Source organism: Callithrix jacchus, chromosome 2 (assembly GCF_049354715.1).
Source record: "Callithrix jacchus isolate 240 chromosome 2, calJac240_pri, whole genome shotgun sequence".
Lineage (NCBI taxonomy): Eukaryota > Metazoa > Chordata > Mammalia > Primates > Cebidae > Callithrix > Callithrix jacchus.
In genome coordinates, this window is record NC_133503.1 from 8,954,678 (window position 1) to 8,966,313 (window position 11,636).

Genomic DNA, 11,636 nt, shown 5'->3' on the forward strand with positions numbered 1-11,636 from the left:
TCAACTTGTGTTTGATTCTTTAATCCTCACATAAAACCTTTCAGGTGGGCACCATGATAACCCCGTGTAATGAACGGAGAAGCCGAGTCTGCCTGCCATCCATGCCAATTTTAAAACTGTATCCACACATCATAGTACCGCTGGGAAATAAAGTAATAATGAATGATCATAAGTACTGTCATTTGATTGTTCTAAATTCTGACATTAAAGATAAATCCTGGCTTAGGAAATGTGAGGAACAAACTCAGCTAGTTTTTTTTTTTTTTTTTTGAGACGGAGTTTCGCTCTTGTTACCCAGGCTGGAGTGCAATGGCGCGATCTCGGCTCACCGCAACCTCCGCCTCCTGGGTTCAGGCAATTCTCCTGCCTCAGTCTCCTGAGTAGCTGGGATTACAGGCATGCACCACCGTGCCCAGCTAATTTTTGTATTTTTAGTAGAGACGGGGTTTCATCATGTTGACCAGGATGGTCTCGATCTCTTGACCTTGTGATCCACCCGCCTTGGCCTCCCAAAGTGCTGGGATTACAGGCTTGAGCCACCGTGCCCGGTGAAACTCAGCTAGTTTTATTTGTGTGCGTTTTTTTTTTAATTTGTTGTGTTGCTTTGTTTTGAGACAGGGTCTCACTCTGTTTCTGAGGCTGGAGTGCAGTGGGGCCATCTCAAATTCTGACTCCTGGGTCCCTCCTGTGTAGCTGGGATTGCAGGCATGAACCACCTGCCTCCTGGGTCCCTCCTGTGGAGCTGGGATTGCAGGCATGAACCACCACGCCCAGACAATTTTTGTATTTTTAGTAGTGAGGGGGTTTCCCCATATTAATCAGGCTGGTCTCAAGCTCCTGGCCTCAAGTGATTCACCCGCCTTGGCCTCCCAAACTGCTGGGATTACAGGCGAGAGCCACCTCACCTGGCCAAACTCAGCTACTTTTGTGCCGCTCATCCCGTCACAGGTGAAGCAATCGGCGTGGATTTCCCTGTGAAAGTTCCCTACAGGAAGATCACATTCAACCCTGGCTGTGTGGTAATTGACGGCATGCCCCCGGGGGTGGTGTTCAAGGCCCCTGGCTACCTGGAAATCAGTTCCATGAGGAGAATCTTGGATGCAGCTGAGTTTATCAAATTCACAGTCATCAGGTAAGTGAGTCAAGAGGACGAATCTGGAGACTGTGACCTGCCCGAGGTGGGCATGTGGCAGCCTCAAGATTTGCGTCCCATGACGTGGGCTGGGGTTTGTTCCCGTGGCGGACCGCCTGGCCATGCTCACACTGACTTCATCATCCTCCGCTTCCTTGAGATGTGTCCGTGTCTCTGTTTCTCGGTGATCACGGGCAGCCTGTCCCAGTTTTAGCTCGCATGGCACCTAGCATAGAGGTGACACTCCGCAAAAGTTTGTCCAGTAAAACTAAGTGGAGCTGGGTGCATTGGCTCACACCTGTAATCCTAGCACTTTGGGAGGTCCAGGCGGGTGAATCACTTGAGGTCAGGAGTTCGAGACCAGCCTGGCTAACATGGCGAAACGCTGTCTCTACTAAAAATACAAAAATTAGCCGGGTATGGTGGTGTGTGCCTCTAACACCAGCTACTCGGGAGGCTGAGGCAGGAGAATAATTTGATCTGGGAGATGGAGTTTGTGGTGAGCTGAGATGGTACCACTGCACTCCAGCCTGGGCAACAGAATGAGACTCTGTCTCAAAAAAAAAAAAATAAATAGTCCAGGCACAGTGGCTCAAGCCTGTAATCCCAGGATTTTGGAAGGCCAAGGCAGGTGGATCATTTGAGATCGGGAGTTCTAGACCAGCCTTGCCAACATGGTGAAATCTCATCTCTACTAAAAATAAAAATTAGCCAGTGTAGTGGTACATGCCTGTAATTCCAGCTACTCAGGTCAATTGCTTGAAACCAGAATGTGGAGGTTGCAGTGAGCCCAGATCGTGCTACTGCACGCCAGCCTCAGCAACGGAGTGAGACTCCATCTCAAAAAAAAAAAAAGTTGAGCTTGGTGGCTCACGCGTGTAGTCCCAGCACTTTGGGAGGCTGAGGCAGGTGGATCACCTGAGGTCAGGAGTTCAAGACTAGCCTGGCCAACATAGTGAAACCCCGTCTCTACTAAAAAATACAGAAAATTACCTGGGCATGGTGGTGGGTGTCTGTAATCCCAGCTACTGAGGATTCTGAGGCAGGAGAATCACTTGAACCTGGGAGGCGGAGGTTGCAGTGAGCCGAGATCATGCCACTGCACTCCAGCCTGGGCAATAAGAGTGAGACTCTGTCTCAAAAAAACAAAAGCAAAACAAAACAAAATAAATAAATAATGCTTCTATTAAAAGATAAATCAGTAAAAATTAAAAACAATAAAACAAAGTGGACAAAAGAGGAAAGTCGAGCTTATTGCATTTATCACCGTGTCTCTCTCTTCAGGCCACTTCCAGGACTTGAGCTCAGTAATGGTGAGTATTCTGCATGGTGAGAAGCACGTTCCAGCAATGTTGGGCCACGGGAAGTGTCTCGGTGGGTGCTCACCATGGGGTCCTTGCTTCCTGAGCCTGGGAACCAAGCACACTGCCTTCGATGCATGCTTTGTTTTTCCTGCATGCGATAAGTTCAGATAATTCTGTTTGAATTTGATAAACCAGGCATTTTTTCTCATACAACGGTCTGAAGGAGTGTGATCTGTATCACACCATAAGTGTGAAGTGTGATGTGGCACATTCTGTATTTTTTGTTCTTTTTTTTGGAGATGGAGTCTTGCTCTGTCACCCAGGCTGGCTCGATCTCAGCTCACAGCAACCTCCGCCTCCCTAGTTCAAGCGATTCTGCCTCGGCCTCCCGAGTAGCTGGGATTACAGGAATGTGCCAACATGCTTAGCTAATTTTCGTATTTTTATTTTGTTTTTGAGATGGAGTTTTGCTCTTGTTGCCCAGGCTGGAGCGCAATGGCATGATCGGCTCACTGCATCCTCCACCTCCTGAGTTCAAGTGATTCTCCTGCCTTGGCCTCCTGAGTATCTGGGATTACAGGCACACGCCATCACGCCCGGCTAATTTTTGTATTTTTAGTAGAGACGGGGTTTCTCCATGTGGGTCAGGCTGGTCTTGAACTCCTGACCTCAGGTGATCCGCCCTCCTCGGCCTCCCAAAGTGCTGAGATTACAGGCGTGAGCCACTGTACCTGGCAGTTTTTGTATGTTTAGTAAAGATGGGGTTTTGCCATGTTGGCCAGGCTGGTCTCAAACTCCTGACCTGAAGAGATCCGGCCACTTCCGCCTCCCAAAGTGCTGGGATTACAGGCGTGAGCCAGCGAGAGTGGCTGATGCGGCACACTGTTTATTCAAGTTGACACTTGTTGCACTAAGTTGACAGCACTGATCTCCTCTGTGTTAGTTGGTAAATAGTGCCTGCCTGGCCACCCAGCCCCACCCTAGTGCCCCCCGACCTTGGCTTGACCTCCCTACAGTGCTGAGGCCAAAGGGGTTCCACCAGGCACAGCATGGACCCCCAGAACCCTTCCAGTGCTGAGGCTAGATCTGTCTTTTTGTTTTTTGTTTTTGTTGTTTTTGAGATGAGTCTCGGCCTGTCGCCCAGGCTGCAGTGCAGTGGCGAGATCTCAGTTCACCGCAGCCTCCGCCTCCCGGGTTCAAGCTATTCTCCTGCCTCAGCCTCATGAGTAGCTGGGATTACAGGCGTGCACCACCATGCCCAGCTAATTTTTGTATTTTTTGGTAGAGACGGGGTTTTACCATGTTGGTCAGGCTATTCTGGAACTCCTGACCTTGTGATCCGCCTTCCTTGGCCTCCAAAGTGCTGGGCTTATAGGCATGAGCCACATCACCTGGCTTTTTTTTTTTTTTTTTTTTTTTTAGATGGAGTCTTGCTCTGTCACCCAGGCTGGGGTGCAGTGGTATGATCTTGGCTTACTGCAACCTCCACCTCCCAGGTTCAATCCACTCTCCTGCCTCAGCCTTCTGAGTAGCTGGGATTACAGGTGCGTGCCACCATGTCCGGCTAATTTTTGTATATTTTAGTAGAGACAGTTTTGCCACGTTAGCTAGGCTGGTCTTGAACTCCTGACCTCAAGTGATCCACCCACCTTCGCCCTCCCAAAGTGCTGGGATTACAGATGTGAGCCACTGAGCCCAGCCCAGCATCTGCTCTGATTGAGCAATGCCCAGGCACTCCGCTTCTTAAATATTCTCTCTTTTTTTTCCTTCAACTTTTCTTTTAAGTTCCAGGGTCCACGTGCAGGATGTGTAGGTTTACATAGGTCAACATGTCACATGGTTTGCTGCACAGATTAACCCATCACCTAGGTATTAAGCCCAGCACCCATTAGCTATTCTTCCTGATGCTCTCCCTCCTCCTACCCGACACCCCTAGCCTGTTAAATATTCTTTTTTTTGAAACAGAGTCTCACTCTGTTGCTCAGGCTGGAGTGCAATGGCGCAATCTTGGCTCACCACAACCTCCACCTCCTGGGTTTAAGCGATTCTCCTGCCTCAGCCTCCCAAGTACCTGGGATTACAGGCATGCACCACACCACACCGAGCTAATTTTGTATTTTTAGGAGAGTCAGGGTTTCACCATGTTGGTCAGACTGGTCTCAAACTCCCGACTTCAGGTGATCCGCCGGCCTCGGCCTCCCAGAGTGCTGTGCTGGGATTACAGGCGTGAGCCACCTCGCCCGGCAGGGTGTTAAATATTCTTAACGTCTTCCCTGGACTCCTTGCAAGTGAGTCAGTATCCTGTCAAGTAGACTATGGAGAGGAGTTCTCACGAGTGTGAGTGACCAGGGAACCTCCTAATGTAATGTTTGAAAACCAAAGGATTCTATTAAAATGCTCCATTCTTATTCCCAAACGCATCTGATTTCTAAATGATTTTTAAAAAATCTTTATAATAGCTTTATTTATTTATTTATTTATTGTGGTTTTTTTAGAGACTAGGTCTCTCTCTGCTGTCTAGGCTGGAGTGCAGTGGCATGATCTTAGCTCACTGCAGTCTGGAACTCCTGGCCTCAGTGATTCTCCCACCTCTGTCCCCCGAGTTGCTGGGACAGCACTGCCATGCCCAGCTAATCTTTTATTTTATTTTTTGTCTTTTTTTTTTTTTTTGTAAAGCCACTTCTTGCTATGTTGCCCAGGCTGGCCTCGAACTTCTGGCTTCAAGCCATCCTCCTGCCCCAGCCTCCCAAAGTGCTGGGATTATAGGCATGAGCCACTGACATGGCCTCTTAAGGTGCATTTTTATGTGTGTGCTCTGGGGATACCTTGGTGACCTGCAGGGAGGCCAGGTTCTTTACATCTCAGACACTAGCCCTGCACGCTTGAACACGTTTACATGGATGAGTTCTGTGTGGTTCTATGGCCAACACCCTTATCATTTGAGACTCACAGCAGGTAAAAATCATACGCCTTTTCTGTGCTCATTCCCATCTCTGTGACTTCAAAGTTTTCTTGGGAATGAAATGAGAAAATATGTTAAAATGCATACATAAGGTCGGGCTAAGTGGTTCACACCTATAATCCCAGGATGGAGGCCAAGGCAAGAGGATGGCTTGAGTCCAGGAATTCGAGACCAGCCTGGGCAACATAGCAAGACCCCATCTCTACAAAAAAATTTAAAAATTATCTGTAATCCTAGCACTTTGGGAGGCAGAGGTGGGTGGATCACCTGAGGTCAGGAGTTCAAAACCAGCCGGCCATCATGGTGAAACCCCATCTTAAAAAAAAAAAATCATCTGGACACAGTGGCTCTTGCCTGTAGCCCCAGCTACTTGGCAGGCTGAAGCAGGAGGATCACTTAAACTCAGGAGTTTGAGACAGCAGAGAGGCATAATTGCAGAGCTACACTCCAGCCTGGGTGACGGAACAAGACCCTGTCTCGAAAAAAAAGATGCACATGGCTGGGTGTGTTGGCTCACGCCTATAATCCTAGCACTTTGGGAGGCCAAGATGGGCAGATCACCTGAGGTCAGGAGTTTGAGACCAGCCTGGCCAACATGGTTAAACCCCATCTAAAAAAAAAAGAAAATGCATACATACTACCAAATAATTCCTGTTTAAACCGGATGTAACAAGCACAGCTACCTGCTGAGCCTCATCAAAGGTGTCTTTTGTTTGTCTCATGTACTTTTAAAAATAAGGATGAGGCCAGGCATGGTGGCTCCTGTAATCCCAGCACTTTGGGAGGCCAATGCGGGTGGATTGCTTGAGCCCAGGAGTTTCGGACCAGCCAGGCGACATGGCAAGACTCCACCCCTACCAAAAAAAAAAAGAAAGAAAAAGAAAAAGTAGCTGGGTATGGTGATGCGTCCCTGCAGTCCCAGCAACCAGGGAGATGAACCTAGGGAATTCCAGGCTGCAGTGAGCCATTATCACACCACTGCACTCCAGCCTGGATGACAGAATGAGATTCTGTATCAAAAAAATAATAACACTAATTGTAATGGTGTGCTCCCTTGAGGAAAAAAAAGAAAAAGTAATTTTAAAAAATGAAGAATAGTGGCCAACTTTGAAAAGCCAAGCGCTCTTTCATAAAGGTCCATCTTCAGGTTTTCTTTAGAAGTCTGAAGGTCTGGCTGGGTGCAGTGGCTCACGCCTATAATCCCAGCACTTTGGCAGGCTGAGGTGGGTGGATCACCTGAGGCCAGGAGTTTGAGACCAGCCTGGACAACATGGTGAAACCCCATCTCTACTAAAAACACAAAAAATTAGCTGGGTATGGTGGTGTGCACCTGTAGTCCCAGCTACTTGGGAGGCTGAGGCAGGAGAAGCTTGAACCAGGAGGCAGAGGTTGCGGTGAGCCGAGATTGTGCCACTGCACTCCAGCCTGGGTGACAGAGCAAGACTCCATGTCAAAAACAAAAAAAAAGAGTCAGTCTTCAGGTTTTCTTCAGAAATCTGAAGATGTGGCCACAGCTGGCGTCCTGGCAGCGGTTTGCGGGAGTTGAGGGTCAGCCGTCCCTCTCTGCAGGGGTGGGTCACCCTCCCGTTAACCACGTCCCCCGCCACTGCCCGCGGTTGCTTCCTCCCTCGCGTGGGTCATCAAGCATTTGCTGTGCTTTTCCTCATAGTAGCACTAAGAGAAAAGTGAAATATTTCTCGTCTCCCTGTGTCTCTCGAAAGTGGGAAAACGAAAGATAGACCAAGAGGGCCGTGTGTTTCAAGAGAAGTGGGAGAGGGCATATTTCTTCGTGGAAGTGCAGAACATTCCGACGTGTCTCATATGCAAACAAAGCATGTCCGTGTCCAAAGAATATAACCTGAGACGCCACTATCAAACCATCCACGGCAGGCACTATGACCAGTACACGGAACGAATGCGTGACGAGAAGCTGCGCGAGCTGAAGAAGGGGCTCAGAAAGTATCTCTTAGGCTCATCAGACACTGAGAGTCCCGAGCAAAAGCAAGCGTTTGCAAATGCAAGTCCCACCCAGAATTCCCCCGTGCAGCCCGTGGAGGACACGGCCGGAAACTTGTGGGAGAAGTTACGTGAAAAAATCAGGTCTTTCGTGGCATATTCCATTGCAATCGATGAGATCACAGATATAAATAATACCACCCAGTTGGCCATCTTCATCCGGGGTGTTGATGAGAACTTCGACGTGTCCGAAGAACTTCTGGACACAGTGCCCATGACGGGCACAAAATCTGGAAACGAGATCTTTCTGCGTGTTGAGAAGAGCCTGAGAAAGTTCAGTATTGACTGGTCGAAATTAGTCAGCGTGGCCTCCACTGGCACTCCAGCCATGGTGGATCCCAATAACGGGCTTGTCACAAAACTGAAGTCCAGGGTGGCGACGTTCTCCAAGGGCGCAGAACTCAAGTCCATCTGCTGCATCATTCATCCGGAATCACTCTGCGCTCAGAAGCTGAAGATGGACCACGTCATGGACGTGGTCGTGAACTCTGTGAACTGGATATGCTCCCGGGGGCTGAACCACAGTGAGTTCACAACGTTGCTCTATGAGCTGGACAGCCAATATGGCAGCCTCCTGTACTACACGGAGATTAAGTGGCTCAGTCGAGGGCTGGTGCTAAAGAGATTTTTCGAATCGTTGGAAGAAATTGACTCTTTCATGTCATCCAGAGGGAAGCCCCTGCCTCAGCTGAGCTCCATAGACTGGGTCCGAGACTTGGCCTTCCTGGTTGACATGACCGTGCATCTGAACACGTTGAGCATCTCCCTCCAAGGGCACTCCCAAATCGTCACGCAGATGTACGACTTGATCCGGGCATTCCTAGCCAAACTGTGCCTCTGGGAGACTCATTTGGCCAGGAATAATCTGGCTCACTTCCCCACCCTGAAATCCGTTTCCAGAAATGAAAGCGATGGCCTGAACTACATTCCCCAAATCGCGGAGCTCAAGGCCGAATTCCAGAACCGGCTGTCTGATTTCAAACTCTACGAAAGCGAACTGACTCTGTTCAGCTCCCCGTTCTCCATGAAGATCGACAGCGTGCGCGAGGAGCTCCAGATGGAGGTCATCGACCTGCAGTGCAACACGGTCCTGAAGGCGAAATACGACAAGGTGGGAATACCGGAATTCTACAAGTACCTCTGGGGCAGCTACCCCAAATACAAGCACCACTGCGCAAAGATCCTCTCCATGTTCGGGAGCACCCACGTCTGCGAACAGCTGTTCTCCATTATGAAACTGAGCAAAACAAAATACTGCTCCCAGCTGAAGGGTGCCCAGTGGGATTCTGTTCTCCACATCGCAACGTGATGGAGAGAAAGCCCCTGGCAGTGCCCTGTGGTGGGAGAGGCTGGAGCCTTCTAGGCCCAAGGGATCGGGAGATGACAGCATCAATTCTTTGTGTTTGTTTTTCTTTTTTGAGACAGAGTCTCGCTCTGTCACCTAGGCTGGAGTGCAGTGGCGGGATCTCAGCTCACGGCAACCTCCAGCTCCCGGGTTTGAGCGATTCTCCTGCCTCGGCCTCCTGAGTAGCTGGGACTACAGGTGTGTGCCACCACGCCCAGGTAATTTTTGTATTTTTAGTAGAGATAGGGTTTCACCATGTTGGGCAGGCTGATCATGAACTCCCAACCTCAGGTGATCCACCCACCTCGACCTCCCAAAGTGCTGGGATTACAGGCGTGAGCCACCGCGCCCGGCCTAAAATGAATTCTTAAACATTTGTTTTATTGTTTTTTTCAGTTTTTTTCCACCTTGATTCAGAAATATAATCTGCAGTATCATACTTGCTTATATGACATTGTATGCCTCGCTATTCAGTAAAATCAAGAAAGTTTTATTGTATCATTGGTAGTTCACTTTTCTTATGCCTGGCTGCTTCATTCATTCACGTGACCTGCCCGCCCACCCATAGAGGCACTGTAGTTGGCACCCTGAAGTTTAAATCAGTCAACAGAGAAATAGGTGGAGAGACACGTATATTTGTTTTTTTGTTTTGAAACGGAGTCTCACTCTGTTGCCCAGGCTGGTGTGCAATGGCACGATCTGGGCTCACTGCAACCTCCACCTCCTGGGTTCAAGCAGTTCTCCTGCCTCAGCCTCCCGAGTAGCTGGGATTACAGGCCTGTGCCACCACGCCCGGTTCATTTTTGTATTTTTAGTAGAGACAGGGTTTCAGCATCTTGGCCAGGCTGGTCTTGAACTCCTGACCTGAAGTGATCTGTCCACTTCAGCTCTCAAAGTGCTGGGAATACAGGTGTGAGCCATCGCGCCGAGCTCAAGACGTCTATATGTGTGAACACACATTTATCCCCTGTCCCCATCTGCGTGGTCTCCGGGTTTCAGGAGAAACAGCTGGAAACATACTGACATACTATAATCCTGTGTTACCTGTCTCTGCCTTCACCTGGAACCAGAAAGGTCAGGTTTAAGATGGAAAAGCCCAGGGCAAATAACATGGGCTCTGTCTATAAGAGTCAGACAAAGTAAGTTGAGGTTTAGAGGTTTTTGTTTTGTTTTGTTTTTTTTGAGACGGAGTCTCGCTGTCTCCAGGCTGGAGTGCAGTGAGGCAATCTCAGCTCACCGCAACCTCCGCCTCCTGGGTTCAAGCGATTCTTCCGCCTCAGCTTCCCAAGTAGCTGGGACCACAGGTGCGCGCCACCACACCTGGCTAATTTTTGTATTTTTAGTAGAGACGGGGTTTCACCATGTTGGCCAGGCTGGTCTCAATCTCTTCACCTAGTGATCTGCCTGCCTCTGCCTCCCAAAGTGTTGGGATTACAGGCGTGAGCCACTATGCCCGACCTAGTGGTTATTTTTTATTTTTTATTTTTTTTTACTTTTAACTTTGAATAGTTATAGAAAAGTTGCAGCTGGATGCGGTGGCTCACACCTGTAATCCCAGCACTTGGGAGGCCAAGGCGGGCCGATCACTTGAGGTCAGGAGTTCGAGACCAGCCTTGGCAACATGGTGAAACGCGGTCTCTGCTGAAAACACAAAACTTTGCCAGGTGTGGTGGTGCACACCTGTAGCCCCAGCTACTCTGGAACCTGAGGCAAGAGAATCGCTTGAACCTGGGAGGCGGAGGTTGCAGTGAGCCGAGATTGTGACATTGCACTCCAGCCTGGGCGACAGAGCGAGACTCTGTCTCAATTTAAAAAAAGGAAATTTGCAAAAATAAAAATAGTATGAAAAGTACTCACATGCCCTTTAGCCACTCTCAGTTGTTAACATTTTACCCTTGTTTCATCGTCCGAACGCTTTCTCTCCCTCCCTCCTTCCCTCCCTCTCCCTCACACTGACGTGTGTGTGTATAAGCAAATGTCTGTGAGTATCTATGATGTGTATAAATGGATGTGCATTTTTTTCCCTGAATCATTCAAGGGAAAGTGACATACGTCATTTACCCCTAAATACTTCAGTGAGTATTTTCCCTGAGGACAGGGATTTCTCTCACGCAGTCACATTTCTTTACCAACTCCCATAAACTGAACATGGACGCAACTGTTTTATGTCCTTTACTGTTCATACTCTAGTTTTCTCCGTCAACCCAGTAACGTCTTTCCTTTTTTAAAACAAAACAGGAAATGATCTCTCTCTCTCACCCAGGCTGGAGTGCAGTGGTGCAATCCTGACTCGCTGCAACCTCCTCCACTTCCCGGGTTCAAGTGATCCTCCCACCTCAGCCTTCCGAGTAGCTGGGACTACAGGTACGTGCCACCATGCCCAGCTAATTTTTGCATTTTATTTTTTTTGTAGATATGGGGTCTCCCTTTGTTGCCCACGCTGGTCTCAAACTCCCAGGCTCAAGCGATCCACCCGCCTGGGCCTCCAAAAGTGGTACCTTTCCCTTAATAGCATTTTTCTCCTGACAGGCTGTCATTCAAAGGAGCGATGTGTGTGTGTGTGTATGTGTGTGTGTAATCTCTATTAATCCCTGGAATTAATGACACAAAATCGTGGATACTTTCCAGATTGGAGGAGTCCTGTGACCAGGGTGGAAGAAGGCTGGAGATGTCACTTTAATGACCCACTCAGGAAGCAGTGGAGAAAAGGACTATGAGAAAAATGACAGAGGGTGGCCGGGCACAGTGGCTTACGCCTGTAATCCCAGCACTCTGAGAGACTGATGCGGGTGCATCACAAGGTCAGGAGTTCAAGACCAGCCTGACCAAGATGGTGAAATCCCCGTCTCTACTAAAAATGCAAAAAAAAAAAAAAAA

The 11,636-nt window shown here is 48.9% G+C and overlaps 1 protein-coding gene across 6 annotated transcripts in view; it reads left to right on the forward strand.

The window, feature by feature from the left end:
• The window catches only part of LOC100394080 (general transcription factor II-I repeat domain-containing protein 2B), a 52,995-nt gene extending 41,359 nt beyond the window's left edge, over positions 1–11,636 (forward strand). For 4 of the 6 annotated variants that reach the window (XM_035279643.3, XM_035279650.3, XM_035279638.3 and 1 more), the window contains 3 exons: positions 949–1,132; positions 2,417–2,445; positions 7,120–9,257. In XM_035279643.3, the coding sequence (XP_035135534.2) occupies positions 949–1,132; positions 2,417–2,445; positions 7,120–8,723 (1,817 nt within the window). In that variant the 3' untranslated portion in view covers positions 8,724–9,257. Of the gene's footprint in view, positions 1–948; positions 1,133–2,416; positions 2,446–7,119; positions 9,258–11,022; positions 11,126–11,387 lie in introns of those variants that run through there. The other 2 variants (XR_008477608.2, XM_054247348.2) reach the window with 2 other exon arrangements.